The following is a 27055-nucleotide window of genomic DNA, read 5'->3' on the forward strand; positions in this document are numbered from 1 at the left end:
TTTCCTCAGCCATCATACGGAGGTACCCACTTCACCCATTGTTGTGATCTCATTGAAATTAGCTTACTGGCATATGTGAACCAACACTCATGGCAGGTAGTATTACACCACATGACAATGCTGAAATGGAGGGCCCTGGACAGCCAGAGAAACATTTTAAGGTCATTGTGGGCCCCTAAGGAATTAGGACAGGTAAGAAGTAAAAGAAAAACATGTAAAGTGTGGTGTGGGGAGAGGGGGGGGTGTTCACAATTTTGTTTGGATTTAATTCTGGCAGAGCCTTAACTCTTATTTTTTTACTGAAGATAATCTGAAAGTCTCAAAATTGTAAGCAAGTTGAGGTTACAATCCAGAAAGGCATGGCAAAAATTGTCACTGTGACTTCACTAATGTGTATGCTCTGTTAAGACATTGGGGTTCCTTTGAGGATTTCTGGGGTGAAAAAGATACAGGAAAATGACCAAAACTTTATTGAATGCCTACTGCAAGCAGAGTGTTACAAAGAGCTAGGTGAGTGAAGGTTCAAAAACAAACAGAAAAGGAGGAAACAACCAAAATGCACATTGATGGATGAATAGATAAGTAAAATGTGGTATATACATACAATGAAATATTATACAGCCTTGAAAAGAGATGAAATTATGATCCAACCTTGAAGACATTGTTAAGTGAAATAAGGCAGTTACAGAAGACAAATATTGTATGATTCAACTAATATGGGGTAGCTAAAATAGTCAAATTCACAGAGACAAGAAATAGAAGAGTGGCTGCCAAGGGTCTGCTGGTGGGAGGGGGAGGAATGGGAGTTACTCTTTAAAGGGTAAAGTGTCAATTTGGGATGACAGAAAAGCTCTGGAAACGGATAGTGGTGATAGTTGCACCGATGTATTTAATGCCTCTAATGTGTACACATTACAGTGGTAAATTGTATGCTATGTGTATTTTAACACACTGGAAAATAAACAAGAAACAACGAATAGAACCCCTTTTGGCCTCCAGACGTTTGAGTTTACAAAGATAAGGGTAGACGCACACGACTACAAGGAAGGCTCTCACAGGGACCCTGAGGCTTGGTGCACTTCGGCTGGATGACTCTGAAAGGATTTATAATTGGGCATAGTAATGATCTGTTTACCGGGCTCCCCCAAGAGACTGTAAGCACCCTCACACCAGTACACCCTCCCGTTGCACTTTTTCTGTCTCCAGAACCCAGAGTGCCAGAACAAAGTAATATCTGGATACAAGCTTGTGGAATGACTCGTCGAGAAAGGACGGTGCCCCAAGTGTTCGCCGAGTTTGAAAACATGTTCTTGTTCACTTTCACAGATAAACTCCAAGGATGTACTAAAGGCCGAGAGAGCAGTCCAGGCTCTGGCCCCGGGAGTTTACTTCCCCAGATCTCTGCCCGCCTTGGCCCACCTCTGACCCAGACGGAGCTCTCAGTGGGGGGCCCGAGGGCAAAGAGCTGAGACTGTGCCTCCCGAGGATCCCGCCGCCTCGCTGGCTCCTGCGGCGCATAATCCCAAGACCCCACCGCAGGTACCTGCGCCCAAGACGCCTGCGGGAAGAAATCCTAAAACTGCAGTCCAAGGAAATGCTTCCCCGTCCGCCCAGTCAGCACAGAGGAGAGTGGGGCCTCAAGAAAGAAGACGTCAGGCCGCCGGAACCCGGTGGGAAGGAAGCCCTGAAGCCCAGGGGCCACACTCGCAAAAAACCTTGCTTTGCGAGCTAGGGATGGGCCAGCACCCTGACCAGCACTGCGCTGCGCCGCCGCCAGGGGTCAGCCCTCCCCCACGTGGACATCTCCGGGCTGCGAAGGCGCTCAGCCATTTGAAGCATCCACGCGAGCCTGGCTCGCGGGAGAGGGCGTCGCCAGGTGGTCCCCTGCACGCCTCACCAACAAGTTTCTCGTCCCCTTGTACCAGATAAAAGGGGCAAGGGTGGAGCTTTCCCAGCGCGACCCAGAGCTGGGAATGCGTTAGGGAGGGAGGTCCGGAGGTGGGGGACAAGCGGTGCCAAAGGGAGACGCGCGGGAAATGAAACGCCTGAGTTTCTGCGCTCGGGAAATTTCACGGGCGTCGAGCTAAAGGTCTCAAATGTGTAGCATAACTAAAGCAAACAAAGCATGTTAGAGCAAACAAAGCATGTGGCATGCCCAAATGTGGGGCTTTAGTAAATCTCACCCAAATCTCTGTTAACACTCAGTCCCTGCAGCGCTCCTCTAAGGTAGATCTTTCGTTCCGACCTTCAGTAAACTCAAACACTTTCCCCTAAGTGGCCAGAAGACAATATGCCAGTTTTTCAGACGTTTCCAGGGAAGAGCCCTTTAACCCTTTGGGGAGGGTCTTCGGACAAAGTTACAAACGGAACGCAGAGGCAATCTCCGCGCCCTTCTTGGCCAGACAAGTACTGGGCGGTGGTAACAGAACCGAATGATGGCTGTAACTGTTCATCTGAAGTAACTAATGATCTATGAGCAAATTCTAGTCTCCGTTTCATCTCTAAGTACTTAGCCACACATCAACCCTCAATCCAGAGAAAATCATGGTGTTTGTTTAGATATCGACTGAGTACTTATAAAGCTTAAACTTTCAAATGTAAAAGCGAACTCCTTGGTAAGGACTCTTGGCTACATCAACAAAGCAATGTAACGCTTGATTAATTGTGCTGATTAATGTTGGCTCAGGTTAACGCTGAGCCCATTACAGTAATTAAATGGATCAGCCGTATATCAAAATAGAGTCAATGAAAAATAATTTATTTAGAACTTTGAGGCGTTCCGTAGATCTTTCAAAGATCTATGATGGATTGTATGGGTCATTTGTAAGTGTAACTGGTTGGTAGCTGTTCTAGCAATAAAAACTCGATTTTAAAAGAAGTTTTAGATGGGGAAACAGTTTATTTTTGAGGCTGTGATTGATAAGGGAAGTAATTAAACGTTTGGAAAGCGTGAAAACTACTTGATTGATCAAATGATATACAGAACAGCTAATGATTGTTCCTACAGAAAGCTATTGACTTGACTCTCAAGTCTGGTCATGTCATTTTAATCAGAAAGCTAAAATTTTGAAACAAGTCCCCCACTTTGAAATAGAAGTGTTTTTAAGAAATTCAAAAACCCAAACGTTATGACTATGTGAGTGTGAATTCCACAAGCTTTTAGGATTTTTCTGGTAGCGAAAATAAAGTTGATGACAAAATAAGAATACTTAAAATAGCATCCGGGGGCTCTCTTGTCCCCTCCTGGCGTGAACCAGGAGCTTTATTCTCCTACTTTATCTCTAAATAAAAGCCTGTACCAAAAAAAAAAAAATAGCATCCCACTTGAATTATTTCCACTTCCTTACCTGAAAAGGAAAATTGAGTTGAAAAGAACTTAAATTTTCTTTAAAAAAAGTTATTTCGTTTCTTTTCAGCAGTAGCTATTGGAAGTATTTAGTGGATTATACAAAAACATTTTTAAAAGCCGGTTGGAAAATTTTACCATTGTAGTTTCTGTTATTAAGTCGGCCTGAGTCGACATACGTGTATATGTTGTAATAATTTGTGTGTTGAAATTACTGTGAGGTGTTGATTTTAATGTCTCTCTGATTCGGGACTATAGTTTTCCCTGCCCCATTATAAAGGAAATTTTTCGAATAATTCCTAGGTGCAATTTTTTTGACTTTCCATTAAAATTTGCTATTTCTTCTCTGCATTCACTGATTACTTTCTTTATTCCCATGAAATTTGTCAGATTCTCTCATTAGAGTGGCTCAGTTTAGCTTTCACTTTTCTAGGGCATTCAATCGCATATAAGTGACTAAAACGCCAGCCTAACAGCATTTTTATTAACAGATGGCAGAAAACAAATGTCTTTGGAGAAAAACCGAAGGGGACAGGTTGAAAGGTCAATAAACAATTATTACTGTGCTTAAACTGTGTGTGTGTGGGGGGGGATGGTTCTCATTAGATTCGATGGGGAGCAGCTTGCCAAACTGGGGACGATGGGACAGCCCACAGACCTCTTAGCCATTCCCCCAGGTATCACCTCAGACAATGGGGGAGGGGAGTGTCATCTCCGGGCTGGACGTCTCCTACAAGCCGTCGAATTGCCAAATCGTTGCGTCGCGAGAGTGCTTCTGAGGTTAGGGCTGAGGGCTAATTGAAGAGAAAGAAAGAAGCTGGAACTCTTGCAGTGATTGTAGATTCAGACCATCGTGGACCAGCATGCAATCCCAGGACAAGGCACGTTAGGGTCCTCTCTCCTAACGCGTCCTCCTACGGGTGAACTTTGTCTCCCGGCAGGGCAGATTTCTTAGGCTCTCCTTCTCTTCCCTCTGCAGCGCTCTGACGTGCACACCATGTGACAGGCTTCCTGCTATAAGCCGAGGCAAGATCCGCCCTCTCCCGGACTCAGCCCTTGCCTCGCCGAGCGCCGTTCCCAGACTCTCTCCAGTCCTGCACCCTCCTGGGCGCCCGAACGCGAACTGCTCGCCCGGGGCCCCGCCGCCCACTCGCCAACAGACCGGGTGAGAGGCTTTCCGAGAGGGGAAGGTCAAGTGCCCGCCCGGGCTCAGGGCGCGCGGAGCCAGGGTAGTCCAGAGACCGCGCGGCTACCGCGGCGGCGCAGGAGTTACAAAGTCGCGGCTCAAGCCTCGGCCGCCGCCGGGCAGCCCCTGCGCCGCGTGAGCAGCGGCGGCGCCCCAGCGTGGCGCCCCCGGGCCGGGCCCGCCGCCCGGGACCCGGGCTGGGGCGCGGCGGGAGCCCGGAGCCCGGCGCCCCTATGCACCGCCTCGCCGCCGCCGCGCTCCAGCCATGACCCTGAGCGCGGAGATGTCCGATGCCTCTGGCCTCGCCGAGGAGACAGACATCGACGTGGTGGGGGAGGGCGAGGACGAAGACGACGAGGAAGAAGAGGACGACGACGAGGGCAGCGGTGGCGGGCCCCGACTGGCTGTCCCCGCGCGGCGGCGGCGGCGGCGGCGCTCGTACGCCGGCGAGGACGAGCTGGAGGACCTGGAGGAGGAGGAGGACGACGACGACCTCTTGCTGGCCCCGCGGACAGGGGGCTCCCCGCCGCCCCAGGGCCCAGCCCCGGCGGCCGGGGCCGGGGCCGGGGCGGGCGGCAGCGCGGGCGCGGGCGGCGGCGGCGGCGGCGCGGGCGGCGGCGCCAAGAACCCGCTGGTGAAGCCGCCCTACTCATACATCGCGCTTATCACCATGGCCATCCTGCAGAGCCCCAAGAAGCGGCTGACGCTGAGCGAGATCTGCGAGTTCATCAGCGGCCGCTTCCCCTACTACCGCGAGAAGTTCCCCGCCTGGCAGAACAGCATCCGCCACAACCTGTCGCTCAACGACTGCTTCGTCAAGATCCCCCGCGAGCCCGGCAACCCCGGTAAGGGCAACTACTGGACGCTCGACCCCGAGTCCGCCGACATGTTCGACAACGGCAGCTTCCTGCGGCGGAGGAAGCGCTTCAAACGGCAGCCGCTGCTGCCGCCCAACGCCGCCGCCGCCGAGTCGCTGCTGCTGCGCGGCGCGGGGGGCGCGGGGACCGCGGGAGACCCTGCCGCGGCGCTCTTCCCGCCCGGGCCCCCGCCGCCGCCGCACGCCTACGGCTACGGCCCATACGGCTGCGGCTACGGCCTGCAGCTGCCGCCCTACGCGCCGCCCTCTGCCCTCTTCGCTGCCGCCGCCGCCGCCGCCGCTGCCGCCGCCGCCTTCCACCCGCACTCGCCCCCGCCGCCTCCGCCGCCGCCGCCCCCGCCGCACGGCGCGGCCGCCGAGCTGGCCCGGACCGCCTTCGGCTACCGGCCGCACCCGCTCAGCGCCCCCTTGCCCGGCCCCCTGCAGGCCTCGGCGGCCAAGGCGGGCGGCCCGGGCTCCTCGGCGCTGGCGCGCTCGCCCTTCTCCATCGAGAGCATCATCGGAGGCAGCCTGGGCCCGGCTGCTGCGGCCGCCGCCGCCGCGCAGGCCTCGCCCTCGCCCTCTCCGAGGACGCCGTCCGCGCCCGCTCCCGGACCCGGCGGCGGCTGCGCGGCTCAGGCGGCCGTAGGCCCGGCGGCCGCGCTCACCCGCTCGCTGGTGGCTGCCGCAGCTGCCGCCGCCTCCTCCGTTTCCTCGTCGGCCGCCCTGGGAACTCTGCACCAAGGGACTGCCCTGTCCAGTGTGGAGAACTTTACCGCTAGGATTTCAAATTGTTAATAACGCTATGTTAGCGCGCTTGAGAAAGAGAAGGTAGGAATCCCGGCTCCTTTATTCATCTTGGTGGTGCGGTGTTTTCTCGCTCCTTCTGGCGCGGGCCGTCCGACCTCGCCCCCCCAAGTTTCTCTGCTCGAGATGCTCAGACGAGAACGGCAACAGCTTGGGCACGCTTTGGGGCTCAGTGGGTCCCTCTATTTATGCTAAGTTGCCCTCTGCTGAAGACCCCGACCCGGGGTGGAGAGGAAGAGTGTGCTAGCGGGGGGTCTGCCCTGCCTAGGCACGAGGGGCTTCCTTGATTTTCGGGGGATTTTTAAAATTCTAAGCCTTTTGGGGGTCTGGAGATTCTCAGGTCCAGGCGTTAAAAAAAGAAAAAAAGCCCACCAGTAATGTTCAAGAAAAATAATACAAAACTAGTATACGTCCCGAAGAATGCCAGCGAAGCAATAGTTTTTCATTTGAGGACACTTGTCTGGTGTACTTTTTCATGAAAAGGAAAAAGTGATTAACATGTTTACACAAGGAAAAAAGTCAAATGATAATTTCTTACTTTAACCTGTGTTTTGTATCATAATAGACATGCGGAACTTTTGTACTTACTGCATATTCTTTACAAGGAGTATTGTAAATTTTACCGGCAATTATTATTGTACTATTCTAATGTAAGATTTTTACACTTTTTCAGAAATAAAATGCTTAATTTTCAAAGAAAATCCACCAAAAGAATTGCCTTCAGTCGTCCCCTTCTAGTTTATTTTTTCTGTTAAAAAAGTTATGTGAGATAATTAAGAACCTATTATAAAATAGAAAATATTTTCAAAGAGAATTTGAGAAAAGCCTCATGCCATGATTTTTCACGTGTACTAGCTAAGTCAAAACTATTGCAGATCAGAAACTACTTTAAAATGAGTACAAATAAAACAAGTTACTTTAGGGTACATTTTCAAATCTCATCTATTCCATTTTGAAGTGATGAGGCTATTTAAAATTAATGCCACAGTTACCCAAAGATAATTTTATAGAACTTTTAATTTTATTTTTGAGCTTCCCACTTGATTTAATTTCCACTTAACTTTCAGCACAATATTGTATATATGTGTAAAAACTGCAACACAGTATTGTAATGGGAGCAATATGAGCAAATAGACAATTATTGGTTCAAAAAATTTAATGCAGATGATCAGTTAAAACAGCTTTTAAAGTCCTGAATAAGAAAATATTTACATATATAAAGCAATTGTATTTGAAACTTCTAGTATTTAAAGCTACTATTTTCTTGACAGAAGGGATTCCAGTAATTGTATAAAGCACTTTTTATCCTCAAAGGCAAACTTAACAGCAAATTTCTAGGGTAAATGAGTAACAAGGTATGTAGACAAATACCCAATTTTAGGATAATATGCACTTTAAAGAACAAAAATGAATGCATCAGGTGTTTATTGAACTTATATTTATACAATTTTAAGAAATTTAGGATATCTTTTTTCAAATTTTAAGTTTTCATTAACTACTTGTTGCAGATAATTTCTAGTTCTTTGAAAACATGTGAGACTAAAGTTTTGATGGCTAAAAATGTTATTGTGGGCTCCAAATAAAACCAAGGTATATGTAATATGTCATTTAAATGCTTGATATCAGTGAGTTTCAGAGAGGATTAAATCTGTTTATTAAATGTTTTTTATATACCTGGACAGGTATGTATATGAAGATCTGGCAGATTTAGCCTAGTAAGTTAAGGAAGACTGACTGCATTATAGCCCAACATTTTGCAGTGACATTCACTCTTGATGCTATGCCCTCTCGCCTCTTTTTGGGGGTGGGTGGGTAAAAACGGACTCTCACAGCTTGGAGATTAAATTCTGTTTTTTTCCCTATGAAATATTTGGAACAGACTATAGAGTTTAGACTAAACACACTTGCCCTTAAATTTACCGCTAAATATATAGGTACAAATTAAAATATCATTAGACCAAAATCTTACATGCAAAAGTCACTTTTACCCTAGCCGAGCTAAGAGAGAGGAGACCTTGGAACAGGGAAGGTCTGACTGCCACCACCGCCTCAGGGGGCGTTGGCAGGCGGACCGCAAACCGCAGAGGCATTGGGGCGCACCTCGCCGCCTTATGTGTCGCATAGATCTGAAATTTAGACCCTGAAAGTAATTATGAAGAGAGCGAAAGAACAAAACCGTGTGTATTAATTATTACTACTATTACTATTACTATTTGCATGATGCTTGGATGTCCTGAAAGCAGGAATCCCTGAATCCTCTCAGATTCCCGTATTTTTAAAAAAGTGCCTGGACGGGCTCCATCTCCAGGTTGTCAATGCTTTTAGGACGATGGCAAGAAGGCACTGAACGATCCCGCGCTGTCCTCGCGCGGGCTCCGAAACTGGGGTCCCGCTTCATCCGCGTCCTCTAAGCAAATGTAAATATGACACGCCTGCTTCAGTCTCGAGTTTGGCGTCCTGTGAGTTCAGCCTTTCCACCCTCAGGATTTGGGGTTCCACCGTAGGCTTCCCTGACCCTGCGGGCCTGGCCGGCGAGCAGCTGAGATATGGGGAAGGGAAGGCCCCAGGGCAGGCGAGTGTAGGTCCGTGGGCCGTGGACCCCGCGAACCAGGAGCGCAGGGTGCGCCCCGTCAGGCCGCGCGGGCGAGCAGGTGCTGGAACAATGGCCGCCCGGCTACCATGGCCTTTGATGGGCAAGGACGTCTCTTCCCGGGGCTCCTCATTCGCATGCAAATCCAGCGCTGGTCCCTTTTTCTTTGAAGGCAAACAGAAGGATGTTTGTGTGTTTGTAAGGACGAAGCCTGCTTGAACAGCCTCCCTCAATAGGCTGGGTCTCGAAAAATAAACCAGTTGGACAAACATTGGCCACCAACTCTCCTCCTCCCGACTACAAAGTGTGGATTTGCTACAACTCATTAACCCGACGCTTTTCTCCTCTTCTCCTTGTTTCTCTGCTCATCAAACGCCCCCGTGGAGCCTAGAGACAAATGACCGAAGCGCAGTCGGGAGGGAATTGCAGTTAATAGGGAGAGGGATATATTGGGGGCTAATGGTTCAGGCAGCTCCTGGAGAAGGACCACACAAAAAGGATCCTCTCCATTCAGGACTCTGTTGTGCTGCGGAGATTTAATCTGCAGCTAGATTTAGCCGAATGTTGTCTATTGCGGGGTAATGAAGCCCCTATGGATTGAATTGCTCCTTGTACCACACATGGTGTCATGACCTGAGATGGTTTCTTGGTTGATTTCTTTTTTCTCTATTGCATAATAATTTTCTTTAAAATAAGAAGCTAGTGCTTCTGCTCAACAACGTGTTTCCTCTCCATCCCCATCCCGTGCATTTATTTAAGAGCCACTTCCCTTCCTCCTAAAAAAAGAAAAGAAAAAGAAATTGGGGAGAAGGAAAAAAAAATTGTGAGCATCTTTCCCATTTCTTCATTCACTGAGGCATCTGTGCATCTCTACTTTACTTCTACAGCTCAACAGTCCTTTCCTGCCCAAATTTCTGCTGATGGAACTGGAATTTTGAGTATATTTATTATCAAAATTCTTACAGTGAATGTAATAAGCATCCATCTGGGAGAAAGAGTTCTGCCCTTCACAGTTGTTTCTTTTTTTTTTTTTTTAATCTCAACATCTCTTCCTGCCACCCTGTCCTTTGAGAAAGCTGGAAGAGGTGGTTATTCTGATGAAGGTGATTATTTTGATGGAATACCAGCCTGTGTCATTTATTAAAGGCTGTCGGAGGCCAGTGGTTATGCTGTTTTGTTTTTCTCTCTGGCCCCAGTGGCTCTGATTTCCTTGCTTGACTGAGGACCAAGCTTGGAGCAGTTAGCAGTATTATTACAACTGCTATTGATGGATAAATATCTGATCTTACTACCTAAAGCCAGGAATTAAGAACTCTAGTTTTAGTTTTACAATTCTCTGCTGGCTATACATTTTGCTCAGACCTGTTTTTATTGCTAATAAAAGTTATTTGGGGGTAACTTAAAGGTCATATCAGCATCAAACTCAATCCAAATCAGAAATCTAACCAGGAACCAGCCTGAGTAACTGTGGAAGTAATTGAAATGCCAGGGGTCCCGTTCTCCCTTTAGAACTTAACCAGACAAGGACAAGCCTGAGAGCAGAGGACAAGTGAAGTGAGCCCTACATTGTCAGCATCCATTCTTGTCTCTATCGGTTTCCTGGCGTTGCAGCTGGGTCACACATATACACACACAGGCATGCACACTCATTGCTCATCAGCTGCCACCCGCTTCCCTTCTCTCCTATGATTTTGTAATTAGGCATATGCTTTTTGTTGGTAAATGTGTTTGATGTCACTTCCAGTGAAACGTGCAGTGTTTGTAGGGCCACGAATGTAAATGTGTAAATATGTTTAGTGTAAAATCTGGCCCTTCGACTTTAGCAATAAATACCCTGCCAATTCAGATATAATTGCATTTGACAGAAAGATGGAGAATCTGATCATGACCAGCTGCTCAGGGCTCTTTGGGGCTTATACTTTCCCAACTTATTTCGCTTTTCAGATCATTTCTTTGCATGTCTCATCTCTCTATAATCACATCTTTCCCTTGATATGGACAGCTCGGGCTCCTTTCTTTTTATTGTTGAACCCTCTGGCATGCAGGAAACTTCCTGGTTCATTTCTCCTGCTTCTGTGCCAGGAAAATACTATTCACTAACAAGGGAAAAAACAAACCCCAATAAGCAAAAAACAAAACACCACAGAGAAAACAACTGATTATTATCATCAATCGCACTTCTGAGTCTTGAATTTCCCTGTGTGATAAGATGGCTAGGAAGAGAAATGAGGATAAAGACAGTGAGCTTCTGACCCATGTAATTTTTCTTGTCGGTATTATAATCATCCTAACTTTTAAAATTGCTTTGACTACTCAACTTTTAGAAGTTAACATTTTAGGGAAGTATAATATATATACAGAAAAATGAACAAATCTTAACCACTTTTCACAAAGTGGACAAACCCGTGTAAACAGCATCAGTTCATGCAGGGGATGTTACCAGCACTCCAGAAACCTCCCTCCTGTCAGTTCCAGTAACCATCCTCAGCACAAATTAACTTTTAAAAAGGACTTTCACTAATATTTCTCTCAAGTGCACTGTGAAATAATGAGGACAAGAATTATTATTGACCTCATTTTACAAATAAAGATATCAAGACTCCAAAGTTATGAAGTGACTTTCCCAAGGTCACAGCTACTGGGACTTCAACATTTTAATCCCATTTTATTTCTTTTACACCACACTGCCACTTTGTTGCCGTCATTGTCATTGTGATTTATTAAACACCCACTGTGGCAGGGCAATTCTCTTAGAGGTCAGAGTGTAGAAGAGACATTTATTTCTTATGCACCTTTTTGCTTTCTTGTTAGAACAGCTGCCACCTCCACTCAGATATTCCCAGAGATAACCCAGCCCCTTGCTTTAGATGCATTTGAAATCTATGGCAACTATCTCAGATGTTTCCATTTCCTCTACCTCTGTTCTGTGAGACACTCTGCTAGCATCACTTTCCATTTTTTCCCATGAGCAATCTTCAAAACATCACTCTCTCTCTCTCTCTACCTCCCTCCCTCCATCTCTCTCTCTCTCTCTCTCTCTCTCTCTCTCTCTCTCTCTCACACACACACACACACACACACACACACACACACACACACAGCTCACTTCTTCATCTTCATACTATTTGCCCATTTCCTCTGCATCTCTTGCAGATTTTTAATGGTCAAAATCTACCAAATGAGCAGAATGCTTTGCTAAACTGTAAGCAGGTCTTTATAACAAGACTTAGGATCACATTCTCTCCATGTGGAAAAGGGAAAAATATGTAAGAGTCAGATCAGCTGATTTAACATTTATTGAGAAAACAAATCATTTTCCTGAGAATGTGCTCCCATCCCTCCAGACACACTTTTGAAAATTTTACTGTTTTTTGAGCATCTGCCTATGATGGGGCTGGAGCAGGTCCTTTCAGTCCTTGCATAATTTACCCATTGCATCGGATGGAGCCTCTGGAGGGGCAATCCCACCTGGAGCTCCAACCTGTCTGGCCAGAGGTCTCCCTAAAATGCTTTGGTTGGGGAAGGGAATTCCATACCACCTGCAGGAATCCCATCTTTCCTTTGATGTGAACAGTCTATCTTTGCCCTTTGCCACCACAAGTCTCACTGAAGCCTACCCTCCTCACACAGGCTCTGTGACCACTGTTTTGTTTCTTACAAGGACATCCATGCTGGAGTCAATGCAGGGATTGCACCTAATTATGAGCTGCAGATTGCAAAGGAAAGTGTATATTGTGATCTTTCCAAGGGACAGTGCTTAATGCAAGATATGTTGATTTTCTAGAGAAAGTGTTCTTTTTCAAAATATCAGAAACAATTTTTCTTTTAAATTCTACACTGTGAAAGACAACAGAAGCCCATTTCAGGAAGAAAAGCAGTCAATTATAAGAAGCTTTATTTGGAGAACCTGGAAATTACTAATTTGGAATTTGAAATTAGGTCTGGAAAAATATTTCTCTACTCAAAAAGTGAGAATAACTCTATTTTTTCAAAATAGGATATTGCCCTGTTCGTAGGATGCTTCAATTAAGGAGAATCTATCTAGTACATTAAGCAGAATGCAAGCTATATGGAATGTGTCCATAGGCCCTCAGAGTCCACTGAGCTTCAGGAGAGGATCAGGCAGGCCAGGTGGTGGAAGATGGCTCTGAGGCCCTGGGGCCTTGCTTGAGTCTCTTTGTCCCAGAGGGAGGCAGGCGCAAACTGAGGATTCTCTTAATTGCAACTGCTGATCAATAACAGACAGGCAAAGAAAAAAAGGAGAAGGGGCAGATATTTATAATGGCAGAAAGCATAAGTTTCTTTGCACACTTGCTTAGGAATTCCCACTAGTATAACTAAAAGGCAGATATTTTCTACAATAAAAGAACACCACAGATTTTCTGAAAGGTCAACAATGAAGGGTTACTATGAATGAAAAATAACTTGGTGCTCTATTTCTATTTGTTATTATTTTTATGCAGAATTTCACAAATATGAAAATGACCGTGACAAGGTTATGTTCTGTTAAATGATTGACTATGGAGAGAAAGAAATCACAAACCAAAAAAACCCCAAAAGACAAACAAAACAAAACAAAAAACATTCTAAACCTTGAAGAAATATGACTAGGTTGAAAGTAAATGTTAGATCTACTTTCCTACTTCATTTACAGTTTTCAGAAGTGTGTGTGGGGGGGGAGTTTATGAGAATCAAATAAGACAACTTATGTGAAAATATTTTTGAAAACATAAAGCCTAAACCAATGTATAGAATGATGATTTTTTCTGTGGCTTCTTTCTTCCAAGAAATAAAAAGAAAAACTTCTCAACTTTGGAGTATCCCCAAATCCTTAAATTAGTTAAGAGGAATCTTTGGCTATATGTAAAAACTCATCTTTCTTCAAAATTCGGGATAAGTTGTTACTTAACTCTTTCTAGAAATGAGGAGAAAAAAGATGTCATTGTGTTTTCTCTTACTTCAGCCAGATGTGTATGCTGGACAGATAACTTTCTCCTCCCTTCTAAAATTAACAAGCCAATGGTGTTTTAAATCCACTCTTCTAGTCTCTTGCTGGATTTCTTTTCTCTGCTTACTTATCTAATGATCATCTCTTTAACATCTAAGCTCGGAAAAGTGGGATTAGTCTGAAGTATTTATTGAGCACCTGCTATGTTGCAAATCCCTTTATTCCTGAATTAAATATAGGGAACAAATGAAAGAATTCCAGCCAGCAAGTTGCCTCTAATAACATAAGCATATGCTCATGGAACAAGAAGAACAAACCAATTCAGCAGGAAATAGTGAGGTGGAAGGAAGCCTAGGAAGATAATTTTTTCATTTTTCCATTTAACAGACATTAAAAAAATCTTGATAGTCTGTAGACCTAACTGAAGTCTGTTTCCTAACAATTTTTTTCTAGTGTGGCAGTTTACTCACAAAATGACATCAGCTAAGTACCTATGTGGTATAGAGGTAACTCAGGACCAAACTCCTCCACACAGAAAATTATGAATTTGAATTTCCTCCCACGTTTTTAAGGCTGTTTCCTTATAGGTCACCTAGTAGTCTGACTCCTTGACACCAGCTCTTCTCTGTTGAAGAAGAGCAGGAGGATGGTCTGTGGTCAGGCCCATCACAAAATGCTTATGTTACTGTGAAGGGAAACTATGACCTGCAGGGAATGAGTTTATGTTCACGTGGGTTTGTGAAGAGTTAAATACAGAGATACAGTGAAAAACCCTAGGGCATTTTTTCCCCCCTGCTCAAACATTTTATTACAAATCAAAGAAAATTCTAAAAATGAAGCATAGTATATTTTTCTTGTATTCTTTTAGAAACTTTATATAAATATTTTTCCACTTGCAGAAATCGTAGACACATCAATAAGCAAACTCAGAGAGTCCAGGTATTGAACCCCTAGGTATGCAGAGGCACCCAAGAGTTTTTTGCATTCAGTTCAAACCTTAGCCTCACCTTTAAGTTGTCATTGCCAAAAGGAACCGAGGGCAAGTCACCAAGTTTGCGTCTTGTTTTTTTCTTCAAAAGTAGCCAGGGGTTCAGAAGACAAAAATAAAATGCTGAGGCTCTGTGCCTTCTGTTTTTCTATTTAAGGAATTTAGTATTTTTTGCCTTCGTCCTCCTTCCCTCCCCCCATCTGCATACAGAGCGGGACTCCAGCAAACCATCCCCTTTTCCCATCTTCAGAATTATCTGGGACGGGATCCTTTATTTTAGGGAGTTGGTGGGTGCGAGTTGTTATTGTAACTCTATTCTGTAACTAAAGCTCTGGCATGTAATAAATCTCTCCCCAAAGACTTTGGATCTATGATTTGAAAAATCGGATTCCTTTTGTGGAAACAGTTGACAGGAACCTAAAAGGATTAGCTGCATTCCACATAGGATAATTTTTACTGGCAACATTTTGAAACGATTTGGTTCCTTTCAGACCTTAAACAATGTCCAGAAAAATGATCTAACGAGACTTGTATTGTTTTCCTTTGTCTGTGAATCCGTTTGCCGCTTGTGCCAAGCTCTCGATCGGGTTTTGACAGGCTTCTGCTCCCGACCAGTGCACGTAATTAATTTTTGATCGCTTTATACTTGGTTTGTTACCTCCTCGGGCCAGGGGCGCGGCGGTGTTTTCCCAACGTCAGCCGCTGAAATGAAGCGGGAGCCGGTGGTTGGTCTCTCGGCGGCGCCGCGTCTGGAGGGCGCGCCGGGATCCGGGGCCGCTGGCTGAGGACCGCGCGTCCCACGCGTAACGGTCTGGCCCCGCTCGCCAACTGCTCGGGAGCCCGGATGTAAGCGGGGCTGGCTAGGCAGCGCGCGCTCCCCAAACCCTCACAGTGTGGCAGTCCGGGGGCCCTCTGTCCACCGAGACGCGACGCTGAAAGCGAGAGGGCGAGAAGGGGGAGCCTCTTGCTTATCTTTCCTCCCTAACCTACCCCTGCTCCCCGCAAAAACAAAACAAAGCAAACAGCCGAGAGAGGCCCGAGGCCTGCCTCCCAGCAGAGCGCCGCCGTGCCGCCGCGCGCGGGCCGCGCAGGGAGCGCTCCTGCCTCCCCCTGGCCCTCTGCACTGTTTATTTTGTTGTCAGCGGACTTATCAAGATGTTAGTTTGCTGGAGGTTCTGACCTGCCCGGGCTCTTTGGCTGCTCGGCCCGGGCTTTCCCCTCTGTTTTTACACCTGCACAAACTCCACCGCACTCCCCTGTCTGATTTATAGCCCAATTAAAGGTTCAGTGTTCTCGAAGCCACCCGCGCTGCTCCCTTCGCCGCCTCCCGCCGGCCGCGGGCAGCTCTGGAATGCGCCCGGCCGGGGCCGACCTGCGCCCGACGACCCGGCGGGCGCGACCGCGCGGCGAGCCCAGCTCCCTCGGGGGCGGCGGCGCGGGTGAAGGGTCTGCTCCGCGAAAGGGCAAGGAAGCCTCGCAGGCACACCACCCAACAGCCGCGCGCGATTAAGCGTAGTCCGCTAACCGAAGTTATTTCCTTCTTGGGGTTTCGGCTTTATGGGGATGAGGCGCTGCGCCGACAGCACGCAGGGCCCGTGGTGGGAGGACGCGGGGAGAGGCCACGTGGCCTGGCTGCGCGCGGAGGCCCCCAGCCGCCCTGCCTATCGCGACCCCTCGGGCCCGGCCGCGCGCTGTCCGGGCCGCACCTCGTACGATTTCCCGAGTGAGGAAGGGGCGGCCTGGGGCCTGGCGGGCCGGAGAGGCGCCGGGCTGTGGCGGGAGGCCGTGCGCCGCCGGTACGCGGCCCTTCCTTCCCTCCCTGATGGCTAAAGAAGCGGATGTTGACCGCTGCCGGGCTCCGGCTGTGGGCGGGAAGTGCGGTGTCAGCCACCACCTCGGATCGGACGGACTCCGGCTGCAACCTCCTCCTTTTCGGCCTTTTCTTTATAGAGAGAATGCGCGGCAACCGAACCGAGATTGGCAGCATGGAGCATCTTCCTAATCCGACTCGCTCTTCTTTCCATCCACCTTTCTAATTAGACTAATTGGGAGCGCCCCAGAGTGTCGCTAGGCCCAAGGACCGAACCGCTTAGAGGTTGTGAAAAGAGCCCTGAATGGCCACACTGGGGGCTGGGAGGGGGCCTTTGCCACCCATTCAGCCCAGAGTAACAGTGGCGACTTTTATCTTTGGCCATTGAAAAGAAGCTCGATTTTTGGGAACTAATGCCACCTTGCATCCCCTCTCTAATTAGAGGAGCCCGGGGTTGTCTCGAGAACTCCCGAGACCCCGCAGACACGAGTCCCGCGCGCCACTGCTTTCCGCCCTTTCAGCGCAGCTGATGTCCTTCCTTGAGACAAAAGTCCCCCACCTCCCCACCTGTTGCCTGTTGCCAGGCCTTCGCTTTCCCACCTATTCCTAGGCCCTCTTCCCCAGATGAAGCCCCAGGCAACTGCGTCGGAATGCGTAGCACACAGAAGTTGGTGGCAGCCTGTTACCTCTTCCTGTTTTGGAAAACACCCGTTTGCTTGGTAGACTCCATATTTTTCTCTCCATCTGTCTTCCTCAGGATTTCTCATATTTTCTATGTACAGTTTGGTCTAACCCTGCCCCTCTTTTTTAAACGTGAAATTTCCAAGCCAAGCATCTAGGAATGGGAGTCTCAGGTGCCCTCCTGATCCACTATTTTGGTTGCATACTCTGCTGTCGGAGTTCTTCATTTGCATAAATAATTTGTACTTTGTGTCACCAGTCCTTTCTTTTTAAGAAATGTGTATTGAGCACCTACTATGTGTCTAGACAGATTTGTACTATAATCCTCAGCCTTCTCCCTTCCCTCTTAGCCCGTCACCAAAAATGTTTTAAGAAGTTAAATCTGACTTGGTCCAATTCCTCAAGCAAGCTGTTGACTCTATCCCCAAGGTCTATATGTAGATAATTTTTTTCTTTATCTTTTTCATGGACTGATAGGAAGGACCCAGGATACAAGAGATTAGGGAAGCAAGAGATAGATATTGCTACTGCAGATTCTGTGTATGTGTGTGGGGTTGTTTGTTCATTTTGCTGGTGAGAGGGTGGTATCTGATATTTTTACAAAATCTTGAAACACATTTTGCCTTAGATTAAAGGTGATCAAGAGGGTTACATTTCCTCCCTCCCTCCCTCCCTCTGTTCCTCCCTCCCTCCCTCCATCCTCCTTCCATCCTCCTGTCCTCCCTCCCTCCTCCCTCCCTTTCTTCCTTCTTCCTCCCTCCCTCCTTCTGCTCTCTCTCTTTTTTTGTTGCCCTAATTCTTCTTTTTGGAAAAGAGCTAGATATACAAAGAATATCATTAGGTCACTGTTCTTGATCTTAATTTAGAAAATGGGACCTCAGCAAAAGATGTTATTAACTAAATGTCAACCCACAACATGCAAAATTCTTTGGATCTAAACTTCAAAAAAAGGAATGAAAGATGTCATGTGAGTGAAAGGAATCATGGAATTTTTTTAAGGCCTAAACGGATCTTAATGGAGTTTTATTGCTTCCACACCCTGCTTCACAATATTTTAATTTAACAGTTACAATATGCATGACATTGCAACATAAATCTAACTAGTGAAGAAGCTGGGAGTGGCAGAGAAAATAAAAGAAAAGAGAAAAGTGGTTCATTTGCATTAAGGAAAATGGTAATTTGCAAAATAAAAAAATTCCTGGAACCTTTGAAAAGCCGAAATCTATTTTGTCTGTGGTTTTATCATCACAACTCTTTTTTTAAATTTCAGTTGCTAACTTAATTGAAGGATAACGTCATAAAGTGCTCAACTCCTAAGCATACAACTTGGTAAATTGTACATATATAAATACACCTGTGTGACCACTACTTAGATCAAATTATTGAACATTTAAAACACTCCAGGAAACTCTTCCAAGCTGCTTTCTAGTTAATACCACCCCACCTCAACCACTATTCTCATTTCTATTGTTATAGATTAGTTTTAAATGTTTGGACTCCGTGTACATGGAATTTTACAGTGTGTACGTAGTCTTTAGTTTCTTTTACTTATCAGTATGATTTTTGAGATTCATCTGCACAAACTCCTATTTATAAGACATTATAAATGTTAAATCAATTTATACAGGTCAAGGAGGGCAGGTAGATACTTGAAAGTTTTACCTTACCTTGAGATTAAAAGCAAATAAAATTAAATTAAAAACAAACACACCTTCCCCCTAAAACTCAAACCCCCACTGAAAAACACATCATTATCAACAAGCATATGTAATTTTATGATTACAAGTAAGTAAATATGAAAAATTTTAACCATAGTAACTGTTAGTTACACCAGTTTCAAGATGCAATTGTGGGTAACTGTAAAGAGAGCAGAGCCACAAGCTGCTTTTGTAATTGGATTCTATTTCCTACTTGCCATTTCAGCCCCTAATATTAGTAGTAAGTACTTTGGGCCTCTTCACAAAGAATGGCATGAACTTGAGGGGGAAAGTAATTGCATATGGTTTGTTCTACCTCAGCCTTTCAAGTACTTATTGCAACAGCCTGTCAAGTGCTTTGGATTTTGTTTGAAAGTGTTCATCTTGGTACTAACCCAGCAGTCTATACTTTGTCCCATCTATGAGTCATCGAAATGAAAGAAGTACAGAAAACCTGCAGAATTATGATTGTCCTGCTCTCTCCCAGCATCCCCAGCAACCCAGCAACAAGGCCAGATCTGTCACGATTTCACACTGTGGATAACCAACCAGAGAGAGCCAGTGAAGCCCATCTCTAGTCCCTTCATCCCCTAGTAAAAACAAAAGAAGGCAGCCCGGAGGACTCTTCCCAGGGAGGACAGCGTTTTTAGTCACGGCGTGTTTGTGCCATGGGAGAAATATGAGACCAAGGAGTGAGGGTTTAATTGCTTATTGTTAGACATCGATAAATTTGAGGTAGAAACACATCATTTTATAAATCTTCAGTCTAAAAATTAATATAAGTATAAGTCTTGAGAGTTTATACTCAGGAAAGTCATATACCGGAAGACAAATGTCATCCCTTTGAATTTCCACAGTACTGGTCATATAAACTGAATCGGTAATTTCCAAAAATAAGTAATACAACTACGTACCTATTAGACTAACTAAAATAAAAAACAGCAAAAATAGCAAATGCTGATGAGGATGCAGAGAAACTGTATCTGTCATACATTACTAGAGTGAATGTAAAGTGGTGCAGTCACTCCGGAAAATAGTTTGTCAATTACTTATAACACTAACTTTGCACTTAATGTACAGCCCAACAACATGTTCTAAGGCATTTACCTCAGATAAATGAAAATTTATGTTCATAGAAAAATCTGTACGTAAATAACCATAGCATTTTTCTTTGTTACACCAAAAGAAAGAGTGAGAGAGCGAGCAAGTGAGTGAGAGAGACAACCCGCATGTCCTTCAATAGGTGAAATTCTGGGATATTCATACAATGGAAGACTACTCAGCAATAAAAAGGAATAAACTATTGATACATGCAGCAAACTAGATCTCAAAGTCTTATGCTTAGTGAGAAAAGTCAACCTCAAAAGGTATCATACTGTTCATTCTGTTTATATAACATTCTTGAAATGACAGAACTATAGAGATGCAAACAGATGCGTGGTTGCCAGGGACAGGGCAAAGGGGAGGGCATCCATACAGGAGAGGGCAGCAGGAGGGAGCTCCTCTGTCATGATGGAAGGGCTCTGTGCCTTGATTGTGGTGGTGGTTACACAAATCTATACATGGGGTAAAACCACATTCATGCGCACATGTACATACACACAAACGAATGAATGCATGCAAAAGATGGATAAGCCTTGTATCCTATAGCTTATTTAACTCTGTTGTACAATTTAATTTCCTGGTTTTGGTATTGTAGTGCAGCTCTATATAAGATGTCACCATTGGAGGAAGCTGGGTGAAGGGGACATGGAACTCGAAGTACTATTTTTGCAACTTCTGGTGAGTCTATAATTATTTCAAAATAAGAACTTAAAAAAAGTGAAAATAAGTAATAAGTCAATGTCTTCATAGAACTCTCTGATGATGACAACAGCTTTCATTTGTTGATTTCTCATAATTAATTATGGCAATGAATTTGGCTCTGCAACAAGTATTTTATAAACGATGTTTTAAAGACTGATCATTTTTAATTGTGTTTTCTATTGATAAGCCCAATGCTGAAAACTTTTTAAACCCATAAAAAATTTTGCTCATTCATTAGAAAAAAGTCATTCTTTGAGGGTGGATTTGATCTTTGCAGATAGCCAAATGTCACTGAGAAGTCAAATATTGTGAATACAGCAGATGACCAAGCTGGGCAAAACCAAAGTGTCCCTGAAGATTTATCATTTTGCATCAACTGGTAACCTAAGCAGAGTTCTTGGAATGTCCTTGGAAATGACACCATCACTGGTATCAGTATGGCTTCCCACGGTGATTGCTTAGAAGGAAACACTTATTTGCATGCATGAGTTCTGATGAAGGTTTAAAGAAGTGGTCTCATTTCCAGAGGCAGGCTTTAAAGATGGTTCTTGGAAATGTGCATTTTGTTTTGGAAATAATGTTAGACATCAAGTATTGATTGTTTAAAGGGTAGCACTTATTAATCATTTTCCAAGCAAAGCCATCTGTATACCTTACCTGCTTTTTAAATCTGAACTATTACAAGTGAAATACTTATTAACTCTAGACTGGTTAAGACATATATAGTTGTAACTGTCTTACTTCCTCTACCAAAGCTGACTCAACCAGCACTACCACTAGTTAACTTGTTAAAAATCTCCATTGACAATGACTGACTGTGCTTAGCCTTCATACACAGATGTCCCACAATTATGGCACAAGCTTAATTCAGATCCCACCCATGAGATCTGGCCTATCTGTAAGCAGACCATGACATAAAAACAATCTAAATTCCTACTGTAATCAGACCAAATCATGAATGACTGGATTTCAGACAAGTGTTGAGTACCAATGCCAGTATTTTAACCATAGTACTTGTTCTTTTCCTTTAATGCTTTATTGCGTTATTTTATTTCCACTAGGAATTGTGGAGTTCTAAATATTATTAGTGGTTTACCACTTTTACACACATGTATCCTATTATTTTTGGAGATTTGTATGCAGAGAAAGAGACTGGTCCTTTTATTCCATCCCTTCTACCTGCTTACATAGATGGGCTCCTGTGTGTTTAAAGAAGCCAGAAGGGACCACACAGAACTAAGAGATTTGGGCAGAAGAACCAGATCATTATCTGACAAAAATCTGGTTTTACATTAAAGAATCTCTAGTAATTAATTGAAATATTTTTCACTTCTTGATTTGCCTGAAAACAGTTTATTATTTTAAAAATAAATCATCTTAAGACACATCACTTTGCTCAATTTCAACAGAAATTCATGAAAATATTGTAAACATTTATACTTAAGAATTCAATAGGTACATGAAAAATTAATAACAAACTAAAACCACTTCTTATGAAATGCTAGTGGAATATAAAAATTTTGGAATTTGTTACCAGATTCTTGGGCATAAAATAACATATGGGTTGAAGAAAATATAAATAAAGATCACATTAAAATACTGACATTATAATTAAAACAAATGATCAAGGGAAACCAAAACCTACACTTGATCATTCATTCATTTATTCATTTTGCATTAGTGGGCCCCTACTGTGTCCCAGGAATGGTGTGATTGCTGTGGATACAAATGAAAATAAGACATGTAGTTTGTGGAGGGAGGAAGACATATACACTAATTAAAATATTATATGATATGCTTCGGTAGAAGTATGAACTGCTTCAGTAGAAGTATGAACTGGTTAGTGTAAGATCACAGAGAAATAAATATGTCTGGAAGAGTCAGGGAAGGCTTTGCAGAGGAGGTAATGTTTGAGATGAGTTTTGAAGAAGGAAGATAAATTCTACATGGGAATAAGAAGTATAAAAAAATAGCATCATGGAAGAGGAGGATGTTTTCAGTGAGCAGGAAAATGAATACTGGAATCTCATAACACTGAGTCAACCCAACTCATGAAATGTAATCAACAGACACTCCTAATCTGATCACCATTTTCTGGCAGTGCCTAGAACCATTTTGGGTGTAAAGAACAGGAAATGGGTGGACTAGAGGTCCCTTCAGTTGAGTTATGTGGTTAACTGTTAGAGTATGTTCAACCCTTCCAGCATATTTCTATTATATTGACTCCAAAATGGAAGAAGGTCTATGATATGTAATTTTCTGAATGGGGAAAGAAGAGGAAAAAAAAGGGTGCTTTTAGAGAAGGTCTCAGACATCTGTAGCCTGTTGTTAATTTCCATCCTGAGGAAGGGTGGCAGAGGCAAAGCAGGTAGAGGGCGAGACTACTAGCTGGCACAACTGGGAAGAGTGCGCTAAGCACAGAGAGAACACTGGCAATTCACTGTGATGCCACTTACAGCCACTGCACAAGTCTTTCCTTACTCAACTGATAACCTGATCTCATCTCCAACATCTTTTCCAAGCACTAGCACTCACTTTTCAACTCCTGCTAGACAAATCCATTTAAAATCCTCAATCTTAACATTTCTAAGATAAGCATCTTTCCATAATTGGCTTCCCCTTTTGACTGTCTTACTTCTTTCAACAGTGCTCCATTTTCCTATTAACCCAGGCTTAACATTTTCAGAATCTTCTTATACTCCTTTATTGCCTTAATTTTCATATCCAGTCATTTACCAGGCCTGGTCAATTCTTCCTCTGCAAAGACTTGCCTTTTCTCTTTTCTCCACTCCCCAAATTAAAGTATAGATAGTATGGGCAAATTCTGTCAGTTATGTCCACAGAAATCTGGGAAAGAGGTGCCAAATTACAACAGTGGGATGCATTTCCCATGTTCACCACCTTCTGCCAAGGGGGCAACTGAAGTTTTAAGCATACTGCATTGAGGTCTCATTAGATGCATTATCATTGTGCCATAGGGGACAGGAGACTATCACCAACACAATTATATAGGGTTGTGAACTAATAATTCAAATTAATAAATGTAGTGTATCATATAAGCAATGGGAGTGAGTCTTTGGCAGAATCTCTCTAGTGAGATATTAGGAAGAAGGAGAAGAGAATCTGTTCACTCTGTGCATGAACAGTTGACTAGACCATTTGTTGGCTGTATTGCTTGCTCTACTGTCAGCTTCCTGAAAAAGCCCAGCCTGTCTGAGGGCACTGCTCTGGATTTTCTAACATTTATGGAGGACCTAAGATGTAAAAGATGCTATGCTGAGCACTAGGGGGCATGCAAAGAGAAGGGAGGGGTAGAATGGTATTTACTTTATGTCTACTATGTACTGTGAACTTTTTACATCATATCACTTTTAATTTATACATCAAACTGATAAGACAGCTGTTTAGCATGTCTTACATTAGGAAATAAAGACTCAGAGAGGTCTAGTAACTTGATTAAGACCACACAGGTTCTAAGTAGCAGAGCTTAGATTTGAACCCAGATATTCCACCCCCAGAGTCTATAGTCTTCCTACAATATCAAGGAGGCCTCCCAAAAATGATGGCTTTGAGAGGATGGTAAAGAAACCAAAGAGACACAACTGGGGAGAAGTGAAGGTTTTTGCCACAGCATTCCATGGCTATGTTGCAACTCACCAGAGTTTGCATTCCTACTCCCAGGACCCACTGTATAGAATTAGTTTTCTTAGCCACCTCACTTGAGGAGTACACCTGTGGCCCTTCAAAACTTTGTTTTTCTTGAGAGTAGATACAGAGTTTAAGAAGAATCCACTTAGAGAGTCAAGGTATTTGAACAATCTAGCATTTAGACAGCTGAATGAATTTTTCACTACTGATCAGCTGTTGGAGACTTTGTTCAGGTGATCTCATTCCCGTGCTCCCCATGCCTACAAGGTGCCAGCCTGCAGGGTTAGGGGCATGAGGTCTAGTAGGTTGAAAAATTTTAATTCAAGTTAAAGAAAAACCAAAAAAACTCCTCTTTTTGTAAGATGTCTCCTGATTTATGTTACAAGTTATCATAATTATGCAAGTTACTATAATTAGAAACCGGCTGCAGCCATGAGTATGCTGATGGCATGGGCAGACCAGCCCAAGATTAAGATCCTGGTCTTGTAAGACAGTAATTGGGAGGCTCAGTCAGCTTGGTTCCCTTTACTTTAAAGGCGATACTTCTCAAACTTTAGCACGCTGGCAGGTTGTCAGCGTGAGGGACCTATTCCTAGAGTTTCCGATTCAGTATAGCTCAGTTAGCCTACAAATTTGCAATCATAAAGTTCCTGAGTGATGCTGCTGGTTCAGGAGTCCCACTGCGAGAACCACTGTCCTAGAGTGTAAAGTGGAGCTTAAGGTAAAGGGAAGTGTACCCCCTAAAATCATCAGGGATATGCAGGCAGCTTCTGACATGGCTCCTGATGATGTAATCCCTCCCCACTGGGTGTGAGCTGGACACAGTGACTTGTTTCCATCAAAGAGAATGCAGCAAAAATAATGGGATGTCACTTCCATGCTCAGGGTAAGAGCAACTGTCTTCCACGTGCGTAGCATTCTCTGTCTTGCAGGCCCTCTCTCTTGCCTACTCTTGCTCACTTTGATGCGGTCCGTTCATGTGTTCTGAGATGCACTACAGAGACCCACATGGGAAGGAACCTAGGGAGGCCTCCAGCCAACAGACCTGGAGGAACTGAACCCTGCCAACAATGATGTGAATGGGCTGTGGATCAGATCCTTCCCAGTCAAGCCTTGAGACAACTGCAGCCATGGGAGAGACCCAGAGCCAGAGGATCCAGCTAAGCTGTGCTCAGAGTCCTGGTCCACAGAAACTATGAGATAACAAGTGTTGTTTTAAACTACTCAGTTTGGGGTAATTTGTTACACAGCAGCAGATAACTAATACAGGTGACCTTCTGCCCTTGTGTGAGGTACTAGCTGAGCAGCAGGACAAGAGTGGGAGGCTGAGAGAGACTGTGCCTTAGCCTGAGTGAGGAGAATCTTCCTGTACTCAGAGCCAGGCTGGTACTGTACAAAGTCAGATCAAAGGTCTCTATAAGGGCCAACACTCAGAATTTAATTTGATTGTTATCACATAAATGATTTATTTTGTACTTAGTGTATCACCTTTAAATGAGAATGTTTATTCAGATGGACTATTGCTAATTCTCAGAAGCTCCTTTTTGCCATCTAAAATAGCTATATGAAAAGCAAAATGCTAATGGAGTACACAAAAAATTCCATGTTAATGTAACTGCAGAGTTAAGTATCTAAGTATCATGAGTACTTTTTAACAAATTTACATCTCTTAGAAGCTAATACCTAGAGTCAGATAAGAGCTAAAAAAGTCTTATCTCTAACCTGACATTTACGTCTAAAGTAAACGACAAAGGAAACATTGCAAATTCACAGGATTGTAAATGCTATGTATTATTAAGATAGGTTTTAGTGCATTTTTTTCACCCCCATGGGACAGAAACAAATCAAAGGAAATATTTTTTAATGTTTTCCATTTTGACAACATATCTCAAGCTGATCTATTAATACAAGATGGTAATAGAATTCTATCATGAAAGACAAAGAGATTATAGGGTTTTTTGTTTTTTTTTTATAATGACTACCTGACTTGTGGATTAAAGTAAGGATGAGCTAAATATTAACAGATCAATTTAAGTGTAGGAAAAGTTACAAATCATTCACTTAAAAGTTGGCTTTGTGCCCACATTCTAGAGGGACGCTAGGGAGAGTTGTAGCTGCACAGCTAATGTCTACACAGAGTGAATTTCTGAACATAATTTATGTAGATGAAGTGTGCAGAATGTTTTTATTTGTTCTACATCTCACTGTCTCACCTCTGCATGAACTTCCCAAACCCAGATCTACTCCAAATCCTCTTCCTCCCCTTCTCCACACTTCCCTCCAACGTGTTTGCTTTGGCAACTTCCATGTTCTTACAAACAATTCTCCCAGTGAAATCAATCACTCTTGCACCCAAAGAGAAATACCGTGCACTCAGTGTGATGACAAAATGAAACATGTTTGAAGCAAACCATGTGTTCCCACGTGTCCGGAATTATGCTATTTGCTCAAGGAACATGTTCCTAATGTGTTTGGCTTCTGTTACCCCTTGTGATTGCAACTTTCATTGTCTTTTGGAATTTATGATTTCAGAAGCAACTGCTTGGATTTATTTAATGGGACACTGTTGGATGTGAAGCCTAGGGGATTCACTGGGCAATGTCATTCTGTTCTCTTTTCCAGGCTAGTCTGGCCCATATAAAGGTACTTGGTGTTTGAGAAATTCTGAGGGATCGATCCTCTTTTCCATTTG

The 27055-nt window shown here is 44.2% G+C and overlaps 1 protein-coding gene across 1 annotated transcript; it reads left to right on the plus strand.

Annotated features, from left to right (window-relative positions):
- Positions 1–3960: 3960 nt before the first annotated feature.
- On the plus strand, positions 3961–11727 carry FOXD1 (forkhead box D1). Its single transcript, XM_036886100.2, has one exon. The coding sequence runs from the start codon at positions 4798–4800 to the stop codon at positions 6184–6186; it is 1389 nt and encodes a 462-aa protein (XP_036741995.2). The 5' UTR covers positions 3961–4797; the 3' UTR covers positions 6187–11727.
- The last annotated feature ends 15328 nt before the right edge of the window (positions 11728–27055 follow it).

This window comes from Manis pentadactyla, chromosome 2 (genome assembly GCF_030020395.1).
Source record: "Manis pentadactyla isolate mManPen7 chromosome 2, mManPen7.hap1, whole genome shotgun sequence".
Lineage (NCBI taxonomy): Eukaryota > Metazoa > Chordata > Mammalia > Pholidota > Manidae > Manis > Manis pentadactyla.